Source organism: Meles meles, chromosome 14, assembly GCF_922984935.1.
Source record: "Meles meles chromosome 14, mMelMel3.1 paternal haplotype, whole genome shotgun sequence".
Taxonomy (NCBI): domain Eukaryota; kingdom Metazoa; phylum Chordata; class Mammalia; order Carnivora; family Mustelidae; genus Meles; species Meles meles.
Genome location: NC_060079.1, coordinates 30,372,659 through 30,400,613, shown reverse-complemented (window position 1 = coordinate 30,400,613; position 27,955 = coordinate 30,372,659). Strand labels below are relative to the sequence as shown.

The window sequence follows — 27,955 nt, the reverse complement described above, 5'->3', positions numbered from 1 at the left end:
ATTTCATGGTCTCTTTTACTTAGATTTGTTTATGTTTAGATTGATTTATTTATGTTTAGATTTATTTATTTCAGCGATAGGGAGCGAGCGAACTGGGGGAGGGGCAGAGGGAGACAGAGTCCTTAAGCAGACTCCCTACTGAGCACAGAGCCCAACATGGGGCTCCATCCCAGGACCCTGAGATCATGACTTGAGCCAAAATCAAGAATTGGCCACCAAACCGACTGAGTTACTCAGATGCCCCTCATTATCTCTTTTAAAAAGTACTTACTAAGCAACTGAGTAGTTTAGAGAGGATTCGAAAGAGATGCTTTACTTAAGTGGTCAGATATACTCATCCATGTCACCTTAACAACTTTCTTTTATTTCTTAATAGCTGCCCCCAAGGACCAGTTCTTGAGCGACATTTGGAAAACTACCTGGGGTTACTATATATTTTAGAAAATAACAGTATTATATGTCTCGGTCTCCTTCTTTAAAATTAGTCTAGGGACACCTGGGTGGCTCAGTGGGTTAAGCCGCTGCCTTCAGCTCGGGTCATGATCCCAGGGTCCTGGGATCGAGTCCCGCATGGTCTCCTTGCTCGGCAGGGAGCCTGCTTCTCTCTCCACCTCTGCCTGCCTGTGTGCTCTCTCTCTCTCCTTCTCTCTGATAAATAAAATAAAATATTAAAAAAAATTAGTCTAGATTAGTGAGATTTATAATACATATAGAGAAAATTCATACAAATATTCCTTTTCTAGCATAATGAGAAAAACCCTTGTCAGTTAATTTCTAAAACGCTGTCAATTATAATAATCCTCTTTTCCCCAGGTTTGTCCTGATCTTGCTAAATAAAAGTTGTCCAGACAGCCCTGGTCTTTAACTAATGGCAAGCCAAGAGTGTTAGAAACCTACTGCTCTACATGGGCCAATGGTTTACTGGCCTAAAGACAGCTGGTCTTCAAATGACATCTGCTAACACTATTAAAAAGTATTGGCTCAAAGTATTTATGAGGGACCCTTCTGACATAATCATCATCAGTCACACACAGTTTTATGACCAGCAGCTTATAATGGGATCCTGTTGTTATGTGAATATTCACCAGTCCTGTCAATATGATTTACAAAAGACTTCAAAAGGAATTGATTTTTCAACTGGTTATTTAAAAATATAATATATTGACCTATGCTCACGAATGAAAATACAAGTATTGTTTAAATTTAGGTGTGGTTAAAACCATACTGAGATACCACTCTACCCTTACTCTAGTGGTTAAAAAAGATAAACAAAACAAAACAAACCGACCTTACCAAGCACTGACTGACAAGGATGCAGAATGACTGGAATTTTCCTGTATCCCAAGGGAATGCATGATGGTACAGACACTTTGGGAAACAGTCCAGCCGTTTCTTAAAACAGTTAAGCATACTGTCCATATGACCCAGCAGTTCTAGTCCTAGGTGTTTACCAAAGTGGAATGAAAATTTATGTCCAAACAAAAAGTGTGAAAGTGAATGTTTGCAGCACATTTATTCATTGTAGCCCCAAAGAGGAAACCACCCATATGTCCATTAACTGGGGACTAGATAAACAAATTATGGCTCTTCTTTATCACTATTTAGTCAAAACTACTATCAGTAGTCTGATCAGTATGAACTACTGATACATATGGTTGGGCCATGTGCAGGAATCTCTAAATCATTGTGCTAGCTGAGAGAAGCCAGACTCGACAGTTCTTCATTCTATATACTTCCACTTATAGAACATTCTGGAAAAGGCCAAACCATAAAAGGTAGAAAACAAACCTGTAGTTGCTGGGATTTGGGTTGACTAAAAAGGGGGATAAGGGAATTTTTTGGGGGGGAGGGTGATAGAACAATTTTATATATTGATTGTGGTAGTAGTATCATGAGGCTATCAATTCGTCAAAATTCATGGAACTGCAGCCCTAACAAGAATATTTTTATTATATGTAAATTTTGCCTCAATAAATTCAGTGTGATAATTGGAAGATAAATGAGAGTTTAGGATAGGTATACCCTTTCCTTGCATACGTAAAGATACAAATGAAAGGGGCGCCTGGGTGGCTCAGTGGGTTAAGCCGCTGCCTTCGGTTCAGGTCATGGTCTCAGGGTTCTGGGATCGAGTCCCGCATCGGGCTCTCTGCTCAGCAGGGAGCCTGCTTCCCTCTCTCTCTCTCTCTCTCTCTCTCTCTCTGCCTGCCTCTCTGCCTACTTGTGATCTCTTTCTGTCAAGTAAATAAATAAAATCTTTAAAAAAAAAAAAAAAGATACAAATGAAAGCCAACAACCTCACTCTCCTTGTGGCAGACACAGGTTAACTTCATTGCCAGCTTAAGATCAGGTGAAGGCTACAGTGTTACCATGGATACAAGCTATTATTTCCTTTTGTGTGAAATCTCTAATATTAAATGGTGACTCACATGTAATATCGGGGTAGACTCAGAAACAACCAAAGTCACCCAAGGGTTTTTAGCCTTCGCACCCCTGCCCATAACATTTTCTTCATGAACATAAGAGAAACTATAATGTCAGTGAAAATATCTTTAAAGAACTAAAAGAAGAAAGGGTAAAACTTTTTGGCTAAACTTGAGGGCAATTCTAAAAATGGCCAGCTAGTTCGAAGGCTGTGAAGACTGTATTTTCTTTTATTTGTCACAGAAATAATTTCCCATAGATCAATTGCTGAAACAACAATGTGTGGGAGGCTAACCTGCCCTCTAGCTGTTGACTTTCCCGTGAGAGCATGGTTTTCTAATTAAGAAAGTGGATAGTGGGAAGATCGAGAGAAAATTTAAAAATCAGCAGAATTCTTTGTGGTAGGGCTCAAATTAGCATGTTATGGTCATTTATTCAGAACGATACGAAGGTAGAAATTGACTCCGAAAGAGCACATATTTTTGAACATTATTAAAGCTATGTTGCCAGAAAGGCTGCCATGCAGCCACCTACTAACCACTAAAAATTAAAATCATAGTTTTTGCCACTGAGGGAGTGCCTCCCACGTTACTAGGAGGAGCTACATGTAAATGTACCTCTAGGATGTTGGCTTCCTATATACGGTCCAAGAATCCAGAGGTCCCCACAGGCTCCACGTTAGTCCTTCTTCTGTGCTTCTGTCCATTATTCTGACATTCAACAGGTGTATTTGCCTACCATGTGTTTATTAGTGATTGAATTATGTCCCCTCAAAATTTCCATTTTCAAATCCTAGCCCCCTGTGCCTCAGAATGTGATGTTATTTGGAAACAAGTCATTACAGGTCTGATCAGTTCAGATGAGGTCACACTAGAACAGCACGGGCCCCTCGGTCCTATACAAATCGTGTCCTTAGAAAAAGCAGGAATGTGGATGCTGATGTGCATAGCAAGAAATGAAGGCAAAAAGCAGGGTGACGTGTCTACAAACCAGAGACCACCAAAGACTGCCAGCAAAGCACCGGAAGCTAGGGGACAGAATGGGGAGCAGATTCTCCACACAACCCTCAGCAGAACCAACCCAGCCGACACTTGGATCTGGCACTTCTTACCTCCAGAACTCAGATGACACATTTCTATTGTTCAAACCAAACCCTATGAAACCAAACCCCACAAAACAAAACTGAAGTACACTTCCTATTGACAAGAAGATTCTGTCAATGTCTCAGAGGCTGCAATAGCAGAACATTTCCTCCAAGGGGCTGCAGCTCTGTGGTGACCTCCGACATGGCTCCTGTGTAGACCAGGCTCCCAGGACCCAGCACTGACCCCCTAGAGTGCTTCTCCCTGACTGACAAGCTCCCCCTTATCTCCTCAGACTGCCTTCAGACATGAGTCTTTGAGCATCGTAACAGTTTTATCAACTGGAAAAGCAACTGAGGTCAACTTTCCTAGAGGAAAAGAGGGCCTTTTGCATGAGGTGTGAGATGGTAGCCGTGGTCTCGGCCTGGCATAGCCATCTCTGGGGGAACTGACAGACAGGCTCTCCTGGCAAGGGCGTCGAGGCACACCCAGCGTCGGGACATGTGGACAACCCCGGGAGCCTCGCACAGCAGCTGTTACACCCATTTCCAAGCGCAGGGACATGAGCGGCGACTGTAATGACATTTTCCTGGCGAGCACTGACCTCTGAATTGCACTGATTTGCCTAACACACACTGTGAAACATCAACCAGTTAGGACTCAAAGCCAAGACTCAAAAATGGCTTTAAAATGGCAGGAGATGTTTAAGACATAATTTCAGTGTCTTGGTCATTAACTTGTTTCTATTCCAGTCTGCACATCTTTTTTTTCTTTTTTTTATACCCTTTGCTCTAAATTATTTTTCCCTGTTTGGCTAATGTTTCTGTAGCAGTTACCTCTAATCACTAAGACACTTGTGTAGGCAATTCATGCTCCTGACCTTGGAGAGCAGTCAATATGGACGGGGAATTAAAACAATATCCCACTTACTATACAGTTTGGTTGCCCATCATTCTATTTACATTTCCCTTGTTTAAATAAAAAGTTTTTTTCCCCCAGAAAAGAGTAGTTAGGTTTGTACATTCTGAGGGGCAATACAGAATACCCACGTGTGACGATAATTTATGCCGTATTGTTCCACAGCAACTCCAAGGCTCAAACACCGTAATTCTGTCACAAGTCACTTGAGATTTTCAGACCTCGATCCCGCTATGAATCTTTGATTCTATTCCCCATCTGCTGTGCTGGGGCCTCCCGTCCCCTCAACCCCTCACCCCCACAGTCTGTGCTCCTTCTCCCTCCTCCATTGCCCAGTGGCTCCTGTTTCTTCCTAACAACTTCCACAGACACATCTTTAGCTTCAGCGTGGGAGGCTGAAGTCTGGCGCTCCTTCGCAAAAGCACAGACACCACCCTGTTCCCAAAATTGCCCATTCTGGTGCTTCATCCATTCCATCAATAAACATCTTAAGTCTGCACAGTAGCATGTTCATGAGACCCAACTAGATCCTCACTATGATCCAGAAGAAGTGAGAACAATAGCGTTTACATTTACATGGATCTTGGAAACAAGCTCACCATGCCTTCGTAAAATCCGTTGGCACGCTTTTAACTTAGAAGTTCTCAAGGACAAAACACCATCGCCACGATCCATAAGGATTTTCTGACCATTTGCCACGAGGCTGAATTCCAGCCACAAACCTCTCCACCTCCTCGATTCTCTCCCTTAGCTTCCAACCTCAAGGGCGTATTTCTTCAACATAATTCTTTAGCTTTGCTGTTTCTCCACATTCTGCCCTCCAACACCCACTAGCACTTTCCTTTCCTTACGACTTGGTGTCCAGTTGTGCTTTCTTTTCCTTCACCCTTCCCGGCAAATGGCTGCCATTTCGCTTCCACTTAACACACACGTCCCTCTCCCTCAGACCAAAGAGAACAAAATCTGGGCCTGGTACCTGCTGCATGCCTTGCATGGTCTGCTGCAGGAACTGGAGCTGCTGGTCCTTGGTGACAGTTTCCTCTGTTCGAAAAAGCTGCTCCTTCTCTTGTTTGAGCAGCTCTACCTCGTTCCTGTAGGCATCCAGCTGCCAACGGAGACTGTCGTTCTCCTCCTTGAGAGCGTAGGCCTGAGCGGCCAGGGCTGCAACACAAACAGAGTGAGTTAAAGTCAGTCACCTTCCTGCTTTGACGTAGGGGGGCCTTTCGTGGGAGGGGAAGTCTCTCACCCCAATTCTTACTGTTAGCTCCAGCTCAGAGACAACCCCAAAGGCCTTGCCCAAGGGCTCTTTAGTTTGCGGTTGGTGGGCATGACCACTTTGGGGATTTTTACCTATTCTATTTGCCCTGTTTTATGGAGGAATGTTTCCTGGGGGCACAGGAATAGTTCCTTCCAAAGGCCCGTCTCTTGACCTCTCCCCCAATCTGAGGCTCTAAGAAGTCCAGATGGTGGCTAAGCGGCGACAGCATTGACAATTCCAAGCAACAATCGCACCCACCCCGCTACTGTCCTGTTTCTGCAGGCTGGCGTGGCGGCTCAGGGGCCACTTTCTTCCAGCAATCAGCCATTCCACAGGTGGAGGCCTGCAGCAGTGCTCTCAGGGAGGGAGGAATTGACAGGCATGCCATTCCTCCCTCACAGTGGCTGGGACACATCAGACAGCTTGTTTGCTCACTCCTGTCAGAAGGGTAACCTAGTTCCATTTGTTTCACCGACAGATTAAAACTCTGAGTCCCTACAAGGCTGAGTCGTTACTCAAATACTCCTTCTTGAAACCTAAAACTCCCAGGTGTGGACTTGGACCTCACGCACATCTCCATCTTCCCAAGAGACAGAGACCGTTAACACAGGGTCCTCCACACCTCAGAGCTTCGGAAACAGCAGAGACTGAAGAAGAAAGACTGAGTGGTACAAACAACACTGAAGATGGTTTCCAGCTTAGGGCTTTGTGGCCTCTCCAGTGATGAGAACCATCAGCTGGACGCGTACCAAGTGACAGGCCCTAGACCTAGACCTTTGTTTGGACTGTCCCTGTACCCCTCATCAAGCCTGCTCTTATTCCCCCTCTTCACAGGTGACAGAAGTGAGGCACAGAGAAGTTAGAGAACTCTTCTCATCCCACAAAGTAGCAGGAATAGTCTTGGGGCACCTGGGTGGCTTAGTCGGTTAAATGTCCAACGCTTGGTTTCAGCTCAGGCCATAATCTCATGGATTGTGGGATCGAGCCCCGTGTCAGGCTGCTTGCTCAGTGGGGAGTCTGCTCAAAGATTCTCTTTCTCTGCTCCTACCCCAATTCATTCTCTCTTTAAAATAAGTAAATCTTAAAAAAAAAAAAAAAAAAAAGTAGCATGAACAGTTTTCAAGTCACTGGGCTGTTCTGCCAGTCTGAGTGTGTTTTGTTCTTACTAATTTGAAACTCCTCGCGAATTCTCTCCTCCACTCTCCTACCAGTATCCCACACTTTCTCCCCCTCCCACGGCAAATTCATGCTCTACTGTTGTAAGCAAGATAAAAGTGGAAGAGAAATTTCAAAACTTAACAGACTTCTTCAAAGAAGTGGCTTCCAGTCTGTAAGGGCGGGATGTGAGGCCTACTGTACGGCCGGTTCTCAGTGTGTGCTCATCTCTACCTCTCACTTCCGAAACCAGACAGCACTGGAGGTCAGCCCCTGCGTGTTCTAACTTCACGTTGCAGTACACTGACAACTGATCTTCACAGAGGTGCTCTGAAATCCCTGTGAATGCTCTCCTCAAGTATCAAACATGAAATTATGTTAATAATAGCTTTATAGTTGAGTGGCTTATGGTATTCTGCTTTGCAAAATGATTATGTATAGTACACAGGAAAGACTAATCAAATAGAACATGCAATTAACCAGAAAATTCCCTACCTCAAACCATCAGGGATCAATTAGTCAACAAGCATTTACTGCATACGGACTCTGTGCCCAGGCCTGTCTGGGCATCTTGGATCACAAAAGGAGGAGCCGGAATAGGTCTCTTCTCTCAAGCAGTTCAGAGTATGAGAAACTGATTCATTTGTAAAGAAACTAACACATTCTGGGGAAGAGGGATCAGCCTGATGCCTGGCATATAGTAGGAACTGAATGTTGGCTGACTGAACAAATAAATGGGCAACTTAGTGTCAAGGACCTATAGGAGCTTCCGGAAGAGAAAGGAAGACACAGATCAGAATAATAAAAGAGGGTTTCAGAGGCCGGAAGCCCAAGATCAGGGAAGGATGTCTCAGCCTAAGCAAAAGCCCAGGGAGGAGAATAGGAGAGCTACTCCTTGGGGCAAGGAGGTTCACTATTTGGGGCAGGAAGAAGAGAAGCTCCATCCACAAGGCAAGTGTTGGTCTGCAGGCAGGGAGAGAAAGGTGAGCCAGGTCTGGTGATGAGAGGGGATGGAGGCTCAGAAGTCAGGCTAGAGAGCCCGATTCAGTGCAGCAGCCAGCGGAGAACCACTCCAGGTGCCTCGGCAGTGAAAGGACACTATGAAGCCAGTGATTTAGTAAGATTGGTTTGGCAATGGTGCGTGGAATGAACTAGAGGCTGAAGAGAATGAATAGAGGAAATTGTATTTGGTGTCCATGTGTGTGCAAAACCAAAGAGCAGCCAATTTTACAGTTTTCGGGGACGTATAAAATCAGAAATGACCCAGAATATGGCCAGGAGCGTGAGCTAGTGCTTTTTAACAATACGTGGCCCAACTTTAGATCTTGTCCACACCCCAAGACACCAAGCCCTGACAACTCAGTTTACCAATCTGCAAGGAAATGGCTGTGAGGCATCGTTTGAGAGGGATGCTGTAATAGGGCAAAATTACAGAAAATGCAAATGATGGAAAAAGTGTTGGCACTACATAAGCACATTACTACATTTAGTAGCATTCAAAGACACTTAAGTCATTTCCTTAGGAAGCTCTATTTGGCCCTTTTTCAATTTAGAGTGGCATTTTTATTATCATAACTGATAGCAGGTGTTTGTGAAGAAATCGATTAGTATGCAGGGATGGAAATTACATTTTCCAAATGAATTGCATAGTCTGCAAGATACGCTGAAATCTGTGTAGCAAAATGCAAGCAGCTATAAAGCATGTGCCAGCAACATTATTTAAATAAATTATCGGAACATAAAGACATATAGGAAAGTGCACCATCCATTATTTCATGGGCTCTTCTTAGAAGCCTGTGGAACGGCGCTGCTGACAGCTCTTGTTCTTGGCTGAGGTCAGTGACCACTGCTTCTGCCAAGGAAGAGACAATGCTGTTTGCATTTCTGGAATAGGACAGTGATATCATTATATTAAAAAAAAAAAAAAACAAACCAGCAGTTGTAACTCTGTAACAACCCCCTCCCCCCAAATCAATACCATAGCCAATCCCATCAACGTTTTTGTAACTGAGGCATATAACGAATTTACATTTCTGATTAAATGATTTCAAGCTTGATATTTGAAAAAAAAAACAACAAATGGTTACTCATGTGGCAGCAAAGTGGTTATTTCTGAAGAGTGAGAAATTGTGTATTGACTCCACTTAACTTCAGGACACCTGTTTGTAAACATTATTCAATATCATGCCTCAGCCCTGAATGTAACCTTCAGATGAGGCTTCCTGCAACAGGCTATGTTTCTTTTAGAAACATAATACTGATAATTCCTACCTTAATATCATTTTTTTCAGTATATTAAAAGTTCAGAAACTTGAGAGTTCTGCTCTTTCATTTCTCTCTCCGTTTTTTACTCTTTAGTTCTTTCTGGGACACTGTATTAAACAGTTTTGAAAAATGTGTCATCGAGCTTCCATGATAAAATTTACCCTTGAGAGACTGCATAATAAATTCACTATTCAAATAAGCATAAGGATTAAAAATAAACTACAGTGTGCATCTTTTAGTAAGAATCCCTGAGGAGTGCACTATGTTTCAATAAATGGAATATTTAGCTAAGAGCCACCCTATGTGGATTACCAATTTTCAATAATAATAAAAAAAGAATACAGTAAGACTTCAGTGTAAACTACTCTCCTGACTATAATTAAATCTTCCTCTGGTGATTATAAAGGTGCTCCGAATCCAGTAGTGCCCATGGATTATCATTGGTTCATTCACCAACCAACAGATTATTGAGAGGCTCTGTAAAGAAACTGCGGCATTGGGCGCCTGGGTGGCTCAGTCAGCTAAGCGTCTGACTCTTGATTTCCACTCAGGTCATGATCTCAGAGTTGTGAGATCAAGCCCCAAGCCCCTTGTGGGGCTTTATACTCAGCAGGGCCTCTGCTTAGATTCTCTCCCCTTCCCCCTGTGCACAGTTGCATGTGTGAGCTCTCACTCTCTCAAATAAGTAAATAAAACAAATCTTAATTAAAAAAAAAGAAGCGGCAGCATACACAAGGGGAAGGCCAGTGTGGTTGTCAATTCATACTTGCTCAGGCCTTAGAAAACTTCTGTTACTGGGATTTTCCAAATGGATCGCAAATGCAATAACAATGTAAGAAAAACTCTGCTAACCAAGATTAAATTACATTTCAAAAATTAGCACCGGGCTACTAAAATTACCAAAGTGACATTAGTGTAGGAAATTGATCCCAAGATTAAATTGCACTGCTGAAAGGAGAGATTTAAAGGTATTACAGCAGCTTGCTGTACCCTTTACTGGATTCTATATAAACCATTATTCTTTATATTAATTATGGTCAAAGTGACCTCTTCGTGTCTCCCGGATTACTTACTGTGTTTCCATGGGAACAGACAGTGGCATGCTTAACTTCTTTAAGTAAATAATCTGGTGAAAGCCTGGAAATCTCTCTCTTACTAGCCTGAGCCAGCCTCAGAAAAATAATTAGCACTATATGAAGAATGTAAGTTATTTTGGGTTATGTCCCAGTAAGCTGACAGTATGTTAATATCTTTTTCATGCTCAGGCTAGATGTAACTAAATAATAAAACACTTTAACATATTATTGCTAACAATATCTGGATTTCTCAGGGACTGTTCATCTTGGCTTCTTTGGGGAACTCTGTGTTTAGCATTCTCCCTCTGCTCTGCCAGATGTCCCCCTGGAATGCCGGAAGGGTGCTGTCAAGTGGGTGTTTCTTTCCCACATGCAAAGAGTCTCTTCCAAGGATTTCATCAGCTGCTACCCAGCTAGGCAGTTGTGCTGATAGGTCCAGAATGCAGGATGATGTAGATGGATCCAAAACCCAGAGGACATCCTCACCATACCTGTTGCCTACCAGTCCCTGTGGGCTGGTGACTTAGCTAATCCCTGGACTCCACCTGGCTCCCTGCACCCCACCTCTTCTTGTAGGTTGCCTGGGGCGGGGGTGAGGGGTGGAGCTTGCAGAGACCGCACACTAGGTACCCAAACTCATGCCCTTCCTTATTTAGTGCAGTGCTGTTCCTGAAAGATGACTGCCCCAGAGGCTGCCACGGGAATTTCTCTCCAGTGCGGCACAAGGGAGTGATGTGTGTCTTCTGAATAATCCGTCTCTTCCTGCTGCTGGAATGGGCCTGGGTCTCCGAATTACCATAAAGAAGAAAGGTGCCAAAGACCAACAATATCTGCTTCGAAATCTTCTGTGCTCAAGAATAAACTATTTGTTGCTGTTAAACCCCTGAAAATGGGAGACTTATTAATGACATAGCTGGTGTTTATCTAATCCCAGTAATGGCTTACATCAGGATCTCCTGGTGGGCATGCTGAGACCCAGACTTCTGAGCCCTACCTCCAGAGTTGGCAATTTGGTGTGTCCGGGATGAAGCCTGAGAATCTGCATTCCTCCAGGTTCTCAGGGGGTCCTGGTGTTGTGGGGGTAGGGAGCATCCTTTGAGAATTGCTGCCCAGACTGGCACTCACTCACTCTCTTGGTTCCTGAATTAGGGCGATGGTTGACTTGCGTGGACAGATTCTAAAGGAACCACATGCTTGGCTTGTCATTCCGGTTTCCTTCCTTGACCTTCGTCTGTGTGAGCCCCAGCTCCATGCTCTGCACCAGGGAGGGCTGTCCCGCCCCCGCCTCATTCCTGTGCCCTGAGCACCTCCTCATGGAGTGAGGGCGAGAGCACTCCTTTCCCCATTTTCCCCAAATAAAAGTAGTAACAGCAATGGTGGTGGTAATAGCTAACCATTCTGAGATGATGCCAGGCTACGGGCTAAGCATTTCACCTGCACAATCTCAGTGAACAGAATTACTGTTTCCGTTCTACAGGTCGATGGAGCTGGGTTGGAGAGACACAGGGGCTGCGCAGCTGGCGGTGGTGCAGGGCTTACACTCAGCACCTGTGACTCCAGAACCTCTAGTACAGGACTGGGGTAGCCAGGTGCAGCTCAGAGCTGGTGCAGGAGAGAGCGGGGGAAACCAAGGACACCACCCTCGCAGCAACTTGATGGCTAAAAGAGAAAGAGTAGTCCATTGTGGCAAGGTATGGGGAGTGTTCTGCTTGAGCCTCTACTTAAAAATAGACCACATGTATCTTCCGTGGGAGAATCGCTATGGAAGGACCCTTTGGCTCAGACCACATAGGGACCCTCCTTCTGCTCTGTGTCTCTCTCCGAGATGGCCACGCTGACAGTTGCTAACTGCTGAGCTCTTGAGCCGCAGTCAGTTAATAAGGCTCCTGTGAGAGGGCTGAGTCCATCCCACTCATGCCGATCTTGGGGTCTCTCAACAACCACAGTTAGATGCCCCCCCTCCCATCTGACCTCACTTGCGTTGTTACTGCGGCATGCGCCTTTTGGTAGAGCGCAACTGGTGAAAACCTCCCTTCTCAAAGGGTCCTGTCCCCAAGACCTCCTCTGAATGGGCTGAGGAAGCCCCAAGACAAGGCCCAGGCCCAACCTCAGCGGACCAGGAAAAGGCGTGGGGTCCTCCAATGTCCTGGCTTGGAGCTGAAAGGCACGGCGGCCACCCGCAGCACGGCCAGGCTCCTGCCAGCCAGCCTCCTACCGTCCCGACAAACTGTAATCGATCTGTTTTTCAGTAACACCTGTATCACCGCGGAAGCAGCTCTTCCTCAAATTGCTCACGGAAATTCCTTCTGCTTCATTTTTGCAGGATTATTATTATTACAACTTAGCATTGACATAACATTTTATATTTGCAGTGTGCATTATAGTCTGCACATTAGCTATTATTAGGGAGAGCTAAACAGAAGCACAATGCGGTGTCTATTTCCATCTTTGTGTGAGGCCACTGGAATAAGGGTAATTTGGAGAGTGCAGGTAAGCTAGATCCTGTTATTACAATGGCTTAAGTGTGAGTCTGGAGGCACAACGGGCAGCAGGTGACTCTGGAAAAAAAGAGAAATGCTCTGTTTCTCCCTGCATACAGCTCTTTCTAACGAAGGGGTCTGCTGGGTGCAGACACTACTGAGAATTGACATCAAGTCTTCCTGCTTTGCCACCAAACTTATTATCCTCTGACGCCGCTCCCAACTCCCCCTCACTGTCCTCAGGAGAAAATAAGCAAAGGGAAGAGGCTTGCCCACTTCTTTCAGCAGGCGAGGTCTGCCATTTAAAATACCGTAGAAAGGTGCTCTGTGGGCTGAGGGATGCGTTTCAAGGCCTCAGGCAAGCACCTATCAGCGAGCCCTGCAAATTGTAGCAGAGCGCCTTCTCTGGGCCAGGCACAGCCCCACCTGACCTCAGCAGCTCCCCAGCCAGCTGCGGGAAGAACCTGGGATAGGTGTGGACGCAGTGGCAGCCAGGAGGGGCTCTCCCGACCACGTGGTGTGGAAGGAGGCCCAAGGGAGAGGAGGCTTCTGGCTGGGGAGGGCTGCCGGAGAGAGCCTCTTTCCTGAAGAAGGTGGGGAGAGTGTCTTCAGGTCAAGCTCACTAAAGGGAAGCCTAAGTGGAGACCTCTTTCACAAAGGACCCAGAAGTCTCTAGGAGAAGGGTCCCCCAACCACTCCCCCCAGGCAGCCAGGGCAAGATCAGGGGGAGGGAGGGAGGAAGGGGCTGGGTTGTTGGAACCCTAAATTCACCCCAATTCACCCTTTTCTTTTGACTAAACTTCAGTTTTCTTTTTCACTTTCAATCCCTATGCTGATTTCTAAGATTCAGAGCTACATTTTTTTTCCCCTCTCTAAAGGCTTTTAAATCATTTTTTGTTAAGATTTTATTTTTGTTAAATTTCGTTAAGATATTTTGTTAAGATATTTATGTATGTATGTATGTATGTATGTATTTATGGGGGGAGGGAGACAGAGAGAAACAGCATGGGCAGGAGGGGCAGAGGAAGAGGGAGAGAGAGAACATCAAGCAGACCCCATGCTGAGTGTGGAGACCGTTGTGGGGCTTGATCCCAGGACCCTGAGATTACAACCTGAGCCGAAACCAAGAGTCGAGTGCTGAACTGATTGCACCATCCAAGAGCCCCACCTTCTGAAGGCTAAATTTAAAAATTCTCTTTTAAAGCAGTCAGACTCAGACCAAGGTAAATCACAAAATGACACGTTTCTGGGGGTGGCCACCTCTCCCTTGGCGGTGGCTCCCACGTTCGCAGACAGAGCACCTCCCTTGGGGACGGTACTGCACCACTGGGTTTTGCTCTGTGAGACTTCATCCTAACTAAGCAGCTGGTCTTGGCCAAAGAGAGAAGCTTTAAACAGCAACTCTTCCCTTGAAGCAGTTACTGTGTGAGGACCGTCACCTCTTTCCCCCACCAACCTGCAGATTCCTTTCCCTTTTAACAAATGGTCACTTCTAATTTTCTTCAAGAAAACTTCCCCTCGAGAGGCGATGATTTCCTGCTCTAACAGCCTCTCCCCCAGACACACGCAAACTGACACCCACATGAAACACATCCATACCCTGAAATGTGAAATGAAGGTCAGCCCCAACTTAAACAACGTTCTCAGATCTAGGCACCGTCTAGGGCAAGGAATGTAATTGAATCCACAGTTTTTCTTTTTCTAACACCAAATACTTGGGATAACAAAGATGAGTTGTAAAGAAGCCCTTTTTCTCTCCTCAGTTTTTGTTTGATATAAACTTTATCCAGTCTATCACAAGAGAACCACCAATTTGCTCTTAAGCTTTGGGGGGAAATGGAGGCATGTGAAGGCATGTCCTCTCTACTATCCTGGTCACTAGTGTTGAAATTCATTTATGCACACGTATTTGTGCCTGACATTAGAAAGAATCCCGTCCTCTCCAAACATACCTACCACAGTAGGATGGTGCTCATCTGAATAACTAAGGCCGGTATTCCTCAAAGTTTGTTCCACACACAGCCTTCATTTGTCCTACTTTGATAGCTCTTAAATGAGGATTCCTGGACCCATCCCAGACCCTCTGAATCTGACTGTCTGGAATGTGCAGTTAACTACTTTCTAGGGTGGGCAGAATGCATGCCCACATTTTACAACCACTTCCCTGGCTTTTTAGGGACCAGATCCCCATTTCTTCATGCTTTCTTCTTTTTTCCAGTCTTATAAATATCTCAATATTTTTTTGACACCTGCCTTCTCTAACTGCTTTTCTGTTATTAGAAGGACCTTGCCTGTCCAGCTTCAACCTTTCAACATGGCTGTCTCAGCCTCTCTGCCACCTGCCTTGCCTTCTCACATTTCATGAATCTATCGACCTGTTCCTCTCGGAATGCTACTTACTGCCTCTCCCGCGATGATATTGTGACTGAATGCTTTCATAAATCCTCCAGGCAGTGTCTCCAAAACACATTTTTCTGATCTACTGGGTGTTGTTGTGTATTACTTTTCTTTGCAGGCATATTTCTGGAGAAAGTTCCAGTTGCAGCCGATTTGTGGCTTGCACGCAGGAGACGCCCAGCTCAACCTCTGTGTTCTGTGGGAAATAATGATCCCTTACCAGGACCTCAGACCAGCTTCTCCCTGATGAGACGGGGCCCATCCTGTGTGCCCACTCTCCCCAGACTTGTCGCTGGATCCTCAGAGGCTTTTCTCTTTGGCACGGGGCCAGGCGTCGCTGCTTCCTTCTCTCACCACTGATGGATGAGGAAGCAGTCCCTGGCTATTCTTTTAGGGTCTGAGAAAAGCCGAGACTCTGTTCCTGGCCTTCATCACATCTTTCTGCATCAGGTTACCTTCATTTTTTTTTTCCTTCCTCCCAGCTAGCCTTTCCCCCATTAGCCACAGGATACTTCACGTGTTCCTCACACGGATATGATGAGGGGGGCTGTCCACCCGTTTTGTGTCTGCCATACTTAAACTCAAGAAAGAGCTCTCATTCATTTCTTCTTTCTTCAGTTCTTTATTATTGCCTATGTCAGTCACTTCTTTTCCACTAAATATTTTTATCTTTTACTTCACTTTTATTGTCTTTTCATATTTCATTACCCTACCTCAGCCTGTTTTTTCCCCCTTTCTTTCTTACCAATTATTGACAGACATCAATCCTCAGGTTACATACTGGTAGTTCTCAAGCTTCTGCGCAGCAGAAATACCTGCATGGTAATGTATAACTTCCATGAGTGGGACTGAACTCCCAGGCATTGCTAGGAAAGCTTCCCAGCTCTTTGTCATGTGGAGGCAGGGCCGTGAGCCGCTCACTCACACCTTCTGTTATTGCTCCTCAGTATCCGTCCTTCACACTGCCATGGTACCAGGTATTGGTAAAATGCCATGGAACCCCTTACTTGGTTATTTCTTACAACTTCATATGAACTCTCTTAGGATGAGCCTTATGTTACTACTGAGAAGGCTGAGGCTTGGAAGAAACCCATCATTTGCCAACTCACACCAGAAACAAAACTCAGATACCTCCAGGGCCTCTGACCTCATCTGGTTCCAAGTTACTTCTTTTCTATGTTAAACATCTCCAAGCTCTCTCTTCCTGGGACTCCAATTCTCACTCACGTATCCATTTCTTCAGACCCTTACTGGTGATTTTACCACCCAAATGACCCCCTCATCCAAAGAGCATCAAGGTGAGCTTAGCCTTCCTCAGGCCCAGGAAATAGAAAGGAAATGTGGAAGGAAGTCTTTCAAAAACTTATTTTCAGAACTCTTGACTTCTTATCCATTCAGACGGTTCCAGTTCACATTCCTCAACTGGACACATCTTCTCATTACTTCTCTCATCCCCAAAGGTTGAACACTACAAAATTCTGCTTTGACAAACTATGCATTTATCTTCCCCGAGTCCTTGGGCAGGGAAAAGTGCACATATTTTAAAAACTGCCTAGATGGCTAAATTACAGCAATTTTTCCCTGGGAGAGAGTTGTTCAGATATTAAAACCCTCTATGTATTGAGTACGATAATCTTTCTCACATCCCCATGAAAAGCAGTTTTTGCTTTACTCATAAAAATGATTTGTTTTTGGTTTTTGATGAGTATAATTTTTCAGGTAGCAATGTTTTATTCTTACTAGCAACTCCTTGAAAACCCTCCGTGAGCGCTGAAGCCCCAGTTAAGCACTATTAATCAAACACTAAATGCTTTTAAACAGCTCTACCCCTTTTTCTAATTGAGAAATAGAGCTGTTTGGGCAAGTTTATGAGGTGACCTTGATTGAATTAAAGAGGTCAGGGATGGAACAGACTTCAAACTCATATTCAATGATTTTAAAGAAATGACTTCCCTCCAATTAAGCAGGAATTAGCATGAAATATTTTGTTTCTGAAAGGTTAAAAGAATTCCTCTGAGAAACTAGCTCTCTTGTTTGCTCGCTCTTTATTGAACATGAGAGAGAAGGCGCCATGGATAGTTTTCTGTAACGTGTTCTGTTAACAGGGGGCCAATGATCCAGCATCAATTATAACATTCTTAAGAGTCATAAATGTTGTACTGAAGGGGCAAGGAGTCCAATTTAAGTTTTAGTTTCTATTTCAAAAGCCCAGAGATCCAACAATGTTCAATTACTAAAAAAAAAAAAAATCATCAAGATACATTTTTCCATCTGCATTAATTTCAACATAGTTCTAGGGGGAAAAGTTCCAATATTACTTGGTTTCTCTGGTATTTCTCCTTCTAGCTTCATCCCTCACCTTGCCACAGTCCCCCAACTTTTAATGACCTGAAAGGACGTGTCGTTCTTCCTGCTCTAAAAAGTAACACAGAAGAGTCTTTGTTATAGAATTATGGAAGCTGGATTCCACAGAGGAGGGCAAAGGGACTGACATGAATGGTCCCACACATGGGGACTCCAGGATATTATTTTTTTTTCCTTAAGATTTTATTTATTTATTTGACAGAGAGGAAGAGAGGGAGCACAAGCATGGAGAATGGAAGGCAGAGCAAGAGGGAGAGGGACAAGCAGACTCCCTGCCGAACAAGGAGCCTAACACAGGGCTTGATCTCAGGATCAAGACCTGAGCTGAAGGCAGACACTTAACTGACTGAGCCACCCAGACTCCCCATCCAGGGTACTGTTTCTGAGGAGCAGTAGTCCTGAGAAGAACACAGGCCATGTTACTTTGTGTCCCTGCTCCCATCAACTTCAGGGAGTTGTGCAGACATAGATTATACAGAGGAGGGAGGCAAAGGAGGTAGGACAGAGAGCAAGAAGGGACTTTAAACCCACATTCCTCTTATGAGAGTTGGAGCAAGTTGGTAAACCTCCATTAGACCTCAGGGTCCTCATCTGAAAAACCTGGTCAGTACTGTGAGGATTAAATAGATACTAGATATGGGTTTTTTTTTTTTTTCTTTTGTGTGTGTGTGGGGGGGGGGGGGAGTTTCCTAAACTGGAAAAAAGTCCTTTAACAGATTAGAAATTAGTTATTCCAGGTTTGAATTTCCTATTCCAACATTTCATCCATTCCTGTCCACCTACTGTATACATAATGCCATATGCTGGCCATTCAGAAAGGAAAAGATCTCAAAATAGTTTTTAAAGAACATACGGGGTGTCATCATGTTTCCACTCTTACTTGCTTGAAACAAAACATAAGCCATGGATAAGACAGAGTTCAGATGAACAGATTTATACAACTGCTTCGCAGATAATATCTGCTCTCATAGCTCTTGATGCCAGAGTGTATCTGTTCGCTTGGGCTCTAATTGCAGAAAGTACTGGGGGCAGACCCTGTATGGACCCATGACCCAGGTCTATCCCATGATGATCTATCACATGATGATGTGATATGAGAATTCTTCAGAGTAGATAAGCAACACTCTCAGATTAAAGACTGAGTTTCCATTAGTCTTTTAAGGCTTTGCTAATTTTTCCCTTTAATCTGGCACTGTAAGACAAATATCATGGTCCCATATACATCGTAAAAATTTGGTGGATATTCATTTTATCACGGCTTTGTATTACAACATTGTTTGAGATAATTCATGGAGGCAAAGAGCTAAGAAGGATAGAGAAATGGATGGCTTTAGGATACTCAGATTATACAAACCATACTACAAAGTCCATATGGCAGGTGGAGACAATTCTTTAAAAACTGATAAGTCACTAAAAGAAGAATAAAATCTTATCCTAACCCCAGAAGATTTGCCAAATTGTCACTTATATTGTACCTGAAAACTTGCAATTTTTTTTTATAATGACAAAAACTACCCAATATAAACTTGCAGAATTTATTTATTAGCATTTCAAATAATTATTGTTGGGGGTTAAAAAAAAGCCCCAATTTTTCTCATTAAATTAAAATATGGGATGGAGAGGGAGAGGACCTATTCCTTGTAAGATCTCTTCTGGATCAAAATGTCCTGAGTCTGTGCATCTTCATAGGACTGATATTATTGTAGATGCTGTCCCAGACTGAGATTTATTGAGAAGTACATCTCATAAAAAAGGGGAAAAAAGCGCCCTAGGAACAAAGAAGCTAGGACAGCACTTCAATAAGTCCTGAAATTAGATAGAGAGTCAATAAACTGGTGATCTTCTCGTAGGCTCTCCCAGCCCCTGAGGATGCAAAGGAAATATGGGATGAGACGGGAAATAAAAGGGCTAATACCGTAGCTCAGATCATTCCAGATCAACCATCAAGTCTGTGCCTGTGTTTTGAGAGGTATCTTGATTTTTCTCTTTACTTTTTTAAGATTTTATTTATTTATTTGACAGAGAGAGAGATCACAAGTAGGCAGAGAGGCAGGCAGAGAGAGAGGAGGAAGCAGGCTCCCTGCAGAGCAGACAGCCCGATGCGGGGCTCGATCCCAGGACCCCAAGATCACGACCCGAGCCGAAGGCAGCGGCTCAATCCACTGAGCCACCCAGGTGCCCCTCTCTTTACTTTTTTGGAGAGTTTGGGAATGGAAAACATGAGTTGGGACAGTATGCATGGTTCAGCAAAGGAAATGCATGACAGGGCACGGCTCCATCCCAATGTACTTCACCTCTTCAAAGTATTTCTTTTTCTTGCCTGAAGCCACAGAACAGATTGCTTTTGAGGAAATAAATATCACTCAACTAGAAAAGAGACTGTGCCAATTTCCTGGGTATTTTTAAAAGCTGGCACTGCTGTTGGAATGGGCTTAAGGACAGTTTGCTGGATGCACTGCTTATGTTGAAGCCAATCTCTTTCTAGTTAGTAGAAATACAGAAAATAATGGGAAAACTAAACATAAGCCCCAGTCATATTTGTCTGGAGTAAGTTGTTAAGGTAATCAACTCTGCCATCTACCTCTGCCTCCCAAATAGCCTCATGGTGCCATGCACATCGCAGACGATGATTTTATTTGATTACTGACTCTTATGATTCCACTTAAGGCATTTGGGAAGGTTTTTTTTTTCTTCCCAGCAAACTTAGTGGTGGCATATGAAGGTCACTAACCTGGAAAGAAGGAAACTAGTACTGAGTTCTAGACTTTCTACTTGCTACCCTGGGGAAATAACATAACTTCTCAGCATGTGACTGCACATTCCTATCTGTAAAAAAAAAAAAAAAAGATGGTTGTATAAGATGATTTCTAAGGGTCTCATCCACATCTGCAGAGACTCATCATTGCCACTCCCTGGAGGTAAGAATTCAACATGTCTGCCTGGTTTAGAACTTGAATTATTTCCTGACTCTTAATTTAATAGTTATGTAAATATGATCAGCCCTTGGAATAGGAAATTGTAAGACAATGTGATCTGGATATTAAATGTGGAAATTCCCTAATGTAAAGCTGAAGAAGGCAATTCAATAAACTTCCATCATCTGGTACTGGTTACCATTTGTTACCACTTTAAGTTTTCCTGTATAATTGGAAATGGCCAGCTATTCCCCAACCGATGGGAATTTTATCACATTTTCTCCTAGGTAATTTTAAAATAACTATTTATTACAGTTTAATGATTAAAATAATACAGGTATATTCTGAGATGCACAGAGAAGAAAACAAAAATCACTTATAGTCACACCATCTAAAAATCATCACTCTGAATATTTTGACCTGTATCCTTATATATTTCCCCCAACATACAAACTGTGATGACAACACATACATAAACCAGTTGGAATGATCTGTACACTTATTTGTAATTGATTTTATCACCTAGCACAAAACTGAGAACCTCTCATGCCATTATATAGCCTTCCACAGTAAGATTTTTCTCAAGGCTGCTTATGGATATGTAATTAATTAACCCATATCCCACTGTTAGATATTAATGTGTTTCTAAAATAATACTGAAAACTGAAAATTTAGGTAACCACATCATTTGGCAATGACAAATTTCCTTTCCTTGAGTGGAAAGCAAAAGTCTCTGGGACACAGCAGATTTGGAAGCTACAGTGGGCTCATTAGAGAACCTCCAACACCCTGCCTGAAGTACCACAATGAATACATCTGTCTTGCAGCTTCTGCTCCGGAAGTATTTCTCCCTACTTCTCTGATACTGCTGGGGAATCTAAAATAAAATTTCCTTTCCTTAACCACTTCCCAGAAGGCTGTACACATTGTGTCCTGGAACTGGAGAGGAGTGGCTGAGCCCTTAGTCCCTTCCTGGTATCAAGGACATTCACCCAAGGAAAAGAGAAGAGTCTGTAAGCCGTTTAGACATGGGAGAGATCACTGTAATAATGATTTGAAAACTGTTATAAACTTCAAAGTCTAGGGGCTTCTAAGTATAAATATCATATCATTCAGGTAGAATTTCCAAGAAAGCAAAGAAAGTAATTACTTCTTTCAATTCCTTTTTTCATTAGTTATGAGGCCCCTAACTGTGCATGGCTTCCTGGAATTCTATAGGATGTCCTCTTGTCCTGGCTTACTGTGTTCATACAGTAGACCTAGCATCGTCAGGTCTTTGACGAATGGAGCTTGTGTGCAATAGTGTTAGGAGTCAGGGTGTAATAACTATGTCACTAACTGTGTTTTGATGAACAAAGCAATATGAAAACATAGGAGACTTAAGACAATGCTGTTCATAAACAGTACATCAGTGCTAAGAAGTTGGTAACAGCATATGTTTTAATATAGTCTGGTATTGATTCTTTTGGCCAATGTCCTACTTTAATAGTGTTATAATCATACTTTAAGATTTTTAGATGGAGAGGTATACAAGAAAAATCAATAGATACTATCTTTCCACTACCAACCAGCCTCATATATATAGCCCCTCTGCCACACTCACATTTAAGGGACCTAAAAGATGCTTTGGGGATGGCTGGTCCAGTTATCAGGCTTTTAATAACCTCAAGCATCCACTCTGACCACCTCAGAGGTTAGAGCTTCAGCTTACAAAGACTCATGCAAAGGGGGGGTGCCTGGGTGGCTCAGTGGGTTAAAGCCTCTGCCTTCGGCTCAGGTCATGATCCCAGGGTTCTGGGATCGAGCCCCGCATCGGGTTCTCTGCTCTGCGGACAGCCTGCTTCCTCCTCTCTCTCTCTCTGCCTGCCTCTCGGCCTACTTGTGATCTCTGTCTGTCAAATAAATAAATAAAATCTTAAAAAAAAAAAAAAAGATTCACGCAAAGGAGCCTATGATGATCCAGAAAAGATAACCATTCGTTTTCTCTATATTTTCTATTTCATTAATGCATAAAAAGGAAGCTTTAAAAAAAAAAAACCCATTCACTCTTACAGAAGGAGAGCTGCCTAAAAACAAAATCATATAGAATTATTGTTTTTGAGACTTGAAAAATATATAGATAAGTGCTTCTATAGTTACACTGTGCAGGAGAAAACAGTTGAAAATACAAAACTATCTTTTTAGTATTGTAACAGTTTTCTTCTTTCATTCTTCTTAGTCATTAGATTTTCCAAAATGACCAAGTACAATTTTTATATGAAAAACTGATTTTATTTTTAAAATGTTACATGCTGCTGGAGGGCAATGAGCTGATCCACTTAAAGTATTTTCTGTAAGCACCAACTAGAATCAGTTGATTCTAATGGACACTTGACAAATTATGTCAGTGTTGGAAAGGATGATCCCTGTTTCATGAGCAGAAATCCCTACTTATTATTTACAAACTAAAAGGAACAACTAGGAAAAGGAACACTAAGGAATTCTTTCTTATGTTTAGAAATAAAGAAAAAAAAAAACTTAAAAACTTACCCAGATTCTGTCATCTAAACTCTCTTGAAAATATTCTGATTTTTTCCAGAAGTTGTATAAACCACACTTAAATTCCAACAACACTGTGTTAATTTTGCTCAAATGCAAGCTGAAAACATATTTTAACATCCTGTCAGAATGAGGTACTAAGAGTGTCGATAAAATGACACTAAAATAAATGCAAATTTAGATTGCAGTTACAAGTGGCTGCCTGACTCTGGGAAGATGTTAGGTTGCTATAGTATTTTCCATAGCAACTTTGCATCTTATTACATAAATATTCCTTCAGTGTCCTTACAGCCTACTAAGAAAACAGGATTAAATCTACTCTCCTATGTAATGATCCTGCATCAAACCTTATCAGAATGAAATGCCCAGAAAACATAAGAAACCGCAATCTAGACCACAGTGCTTTGGCAGGTGAGAGGGTCAGAGGGCCACGGGCTGTGCCCAAGCAGCTATGCGTGACCTCGTGCTGCACGCTGGCTATTCATCCACGCTCTACCTGGGTTATGAGCTCTGTACTTCTCCCTTCATGAGGATGGGCTGTGAACTTCCTCACTTTTCTCCTCTGTTTGCTAACTGCCAACAGGGGCTTGCATCACTAGACAAGAAGCCAGAGCGTAACAGAGCTGCAGCGGGCTCCACAAATGCAGCTGTGAGCCCGTACGGGGCTGTCACACAGGAAACCATTAGGAGAGCCACCGCCAGCTCCGAGCTAGTTGCACCAGGCATACGTTCTTTGAGATTCTCGGAGAGGTTCTACTGGGTTTTGTGGGGGTATAGCACAGCTGCATGCTTAGAGTATTGGGCAAAATCTGTGGTCTCCTAGACACAACACAATTTCAGCAGAACAAATCCATTTTACATGAAACACGTGATTATGGAGATCCGTGCCTAGGTGAGAGATGTCAGGAATACGGCACTGCCAGGTACTATATATAATTCAGATTATAAGGGGGCTAAGCTTGAAGGGAGTGTCAAATGTGACTTTACAAAACAGACAGTCTGGCTGGACAGGAGTGCTTCCGTTACAAAGAAATCCTACGCTTGAGGATCAATTTAATGGCATCTGTTTCTTCCATTTAAAAGGTAAAGCAATTTACAAAAATATATCTATTTCTAAACTCTTCAAAGACATGTCCTTTACGAAAAGAGAACTGTAACTGCACATGAAACCAGGGAACTGAAAAATCTACCTGAAATAAGCATTTGTTTGATTTCCTTTGGTAAGACTAGAAAGATTTAAAAGGGAAAGTGGTTGGGGGTGGGTGGCCAGAGTCTTGGCTCCTTGAGAATGAAGCTCTATTTTAAGAGTTCAAGAATGAAGCAGGCTGCTCAGCCCACATCAGAAGATTTATTTCATCATCTTTCAGCCATATTAGTTTTAATTAATCACATTTCTTTGTTTGGCACTTGGATTCCCAGAAGGCATTCTGTTGTGGTTGAAAATAAAAGGCTCGTCTTTAATTCAGTGGTAGCTGATGAACACACGCTGCTGCTCTATTTCTCCTTTGGGTTGTCACCACATGCAGAAAAGTCTGCTAACAGACTATCCTTCCATGCCTCCTCTAGCCACTGGTGCCCCTGCCTTGGGGGTCTGCTGGTACGAGGAGCTCAGCACGGCTGTGGCCTTACTGAGTCACCTCACTTTTCATGTCTGAGCACTCTTGCTCCTCTGCCAAGTTCCGAGTAACTCCAGAGTTAGCCTGCTTAGATCCTAAAAGCTTCTATGACATGTGACATGACATATGTGATATGTCATATGTGACATGGCCCCCTTCAGTGGGTCCCCCATGAGTCGGTGGCAGGACCAGGTGCTGGTGGCCAGTGGCTCCTTCCTTCTGTGCCCAGGCTAGTGCCCACGGCAGCAGTAATCCTCTTCTCAGGCTTGTGACAAACTGTAATCTGTTGTGCATCCTTTATGTCTTTCAAAATCACTCTTGTATAAGAAATAAACCAAAGCAGAAACAACAGTGGCAGTCCCAGTGTTCAAAGAGAGTAAGGGGAGGGGCTCCTGGGTGGTTCACTTGCTCTTGGTTTTGGCTCAGGTTATGATCTCATTGGGGAGGCTGCTTCTCTCCCTCTCCCTCTGCCCCTACCCCTCTGCCATTAAAATCAATCAATCAATCAATTTTTTTTTTAAAGATTCATTTGAGTGAGAGAGAGAGAGCATGCAAGAGCACATGAGCAGAGGGAGGGGCAGAGGGAGAGGCCAACTCCCGACTGAGTAGCGAGCCCTATGCCGGGACTGGATGCTAGGACCCTGAGATCATGACCCAAGCCAAAGGCAGACACTTAACTGAGCCACACTGGTACACCAATAAATTAATAAATCCTTTAAAAAAAAAAAACAAAACCCAAAGAGATCAAGGGGGTAGCCAGAGAGAGCCTAATTATTATTATTACTAATTTCTTTTAACCTCAAGCTTCTAGCTACATACAGAATTATTCAGAAAACCTAATACTGATAATTCCAACTGAACCTGATTATGAGTCCCTACCTTGATTCAGTTAGCTGAAATATTGGGGAAATCCTTGCTGGACATCTTATTGAAGTTGCAAAAAGAAATCTGTACCTACACATGTGAGTTTCCATGGCAAATCAACAACCCAGAAAACACTTTTCATAATTACAAGAATATGTGCTCTCATAAGGAGCTCAGAGTTTGAATGAGGTGTAATTAAAACCCAGAACCTTCGTTCATACGTTATGAAATGTTTTAAGGGTGGTCTATTACATAAAGATATTTTAGTTTCACTCTTCTAAAATTTGTGTTCAATGTACAATCTATACTCACCATATCCTAGACGAGGTGCATCACTGGACAGTAATATTCATTTTGGTTTCTACTGAATTTAAAGCAATGGCTTTAGAATATATTTGGCATTAGGCTTTTAGGCATTATACTTTTGACTTAAAATGCGTATTTCTTCTCTTCAAAAAGCATCTCACACTCTTGAGGGCAGGGGAGATGGTGTCTAGCCCTTTCTATACCTCCTAGATCCACAGTGCCTTGAGCACAAGAAGGGCTTGACAAATGTCTGTTGATAATTAGAATGATGCTGAGCGTCAGCTCTCTGGGCCCTAGTCAATTCAGCACGTGGCGCCGGATTCTGAATGCATAAAAGTTTTGCACATTTTGGAGAAATGAATCATCCTTGTTTGAACAAGCTTCTTAATGCTTGCCATTTAAATTTAGAGCAAATGTTCTCAGGGTTACACCCTTCCCATTAACTTATGGGACAAAGGCATCAAAAAGACCAGAAGAAGGGGATATGCAATTGAAGTCAACAAAATTCATTTACTTGGAGAAAGGCCCAGCCAGGTGCCAGAGGGCAACTAAGGCAAGAGGAGTTCGCGGTGACTGAGCATTTGCTATGTGCGCCACGCTCTAAGTAAGGTTGGAAGGGCTCTACCTGCTTTGACTCCACAGTCCTACAACTAATTCGGCTCCACCACATGAGGCCTAACAATCTGGACAGACATCTTCTTTTCTTCCCTTTTTTCCCTGTGTACTCCTCCCCAAACCCACTGTCAACCTGGAGGAGGGAGGGGAAGAAGGAGCAAAGTTGGACTTAATTCTAGTAAGGGGCAGACTTTGCAGCAATAAATTTGCATTTTTATCAAAAATTATCTTCATAGGCTTTGGAGCAGGATGCCAATCTTCTTGAATGAATGCTTCGATAAATCTGTCTTGATTTTCAAATTTACTAACAAAATTCATTTTCATTTTTATCGGCATCTTAGTTTTGCTCCAGCAAACTCTTTTTCCCCTGTAAGAGTCAACTGATAAGGAATAGTGAGCCGCCTGCCCAGAATTATATGGTAGTGATGGCAATGTCGGGGAGCTCTCCAGCCAAAGACACACTGAAAGTTATTATGTGTGGTAAAAAGCAAAAGTACAACGGAAGTCTTCTTCATAACCAGAAAAGCAGAGATACACGGAAAAACACAGATTTTAAAAAAATAAATAAATAAACCCAAGCTATCACATCAGTCCTCACAAAAAAAATCCTGTCCTTTCTAGAAACCAAAGTTGACTCTCTCCATCTCCCCCTCAGAAATAAAACCCATGCAGCTTGGTCTCTGCGCTAGGAGAGGTGAAGAGCAAGGGAGGCCGAGGGGGACCCGCTTCACGCATCCCCAAGAGGTGGTCTTGTTACAGTCCTCTCAGGCAGGAGGCTCCATGAAGGATGTTCTCTCCTGGAATTCCCAAGAAGTCTTGGGTCACCTGCTTCCCGGGAGGCTGGAGGCAAAAGTTCACTGTTTCAGCAGAAAGGAGGGCAAGGGATTCTTTAAAGAATAGAGGAATTTACTTCTAGGTCAGTCCTTGGCAATTGCTGTCAGTGAATTGGAGCGCTAAGTTTTGAGATGCCTGCTCCTGGGTGACTGACAGATACAAGTTTGCACCTAAAATGAATACAGAGTCACCTAACTTCACTGAAAGGTGTTTCCCTTAGGCTTCAGGGTCTCAATCCTGCCCCTTCCAGCTGTAGTCTGCAGGGATCTGGAGGAAGCTTGGTCAAAGGACAAGATGGAAATCCTTGCTGTCAGGTTATGTCCCCGAATATGCTGGGTAGAAGGAAAAACAGCTGCCAGCCTTTTGGTGGGATCTTCTGGGCCCAGAGGAATAAAAATGTTAGTCACGTTCCCTTCCCTCTAATTGGTCCTGAACTTCCTCCATCAACCACATGCTGCATTCTCTGGCCCATCTCATTTTTGAAAAGCACAAAAAAGACTTTGAACTCCTAGGGACCTGGCATTTGAACTCCAGTTCTTCCATCTCTTCCCCCAGCACTCGGTACAAAACATGCTCGGTGCTGTGTTCATTCATACTGCTGACCAAGGAATAAGCCTGGAAAACTCAAAGTTCAGCTCCTGCTTTAGTCTCCTATTAGATGCTTGGGGAAAAAAAAACCAACAGAGATCTGGGAAGCGGGCTCCTCAGTGAAGCTTCCAGAGAGGATCTCGTGCCCCCGCTGAGCAAAGGGCTCTTTGAGTCCTTCTCCATCAGAGTTCAGGGGCTGATGCTGCTGGTCTGTGCTTGTTGCCATGGTTTGTAAGACTTCCTGTTGGACCTGACTGTTCTGA

General features: G+C 43.4%; 1 protein-coding gene across 3 annotated transcripts in view; it reads right to left on the bottom strand.

Moving 5' to 3' along the window:
* ENOX1 (ecto-NOX disulfide-thiol exchanger 1) overlaps positions 1-27,955 on the bottom strand; it is a 581,569-nt gene that overhangs the window by 103,245 nt on the left and 450,369 nt on the right. For all 3 annotated transcript variants that reach the window (XM_046028124.1, XM_046028126.1, XM_046028125.1), the window contains one exon: positions 5,398-5,582. In XM_046028124.1, the coding sequence (XP_045884080.1) occupies positions 5,398-5,582 (185 nt within the window). The remainder of the gene's footprint in view (positions 1-5,397; positions 5,583-27,955) is intronic.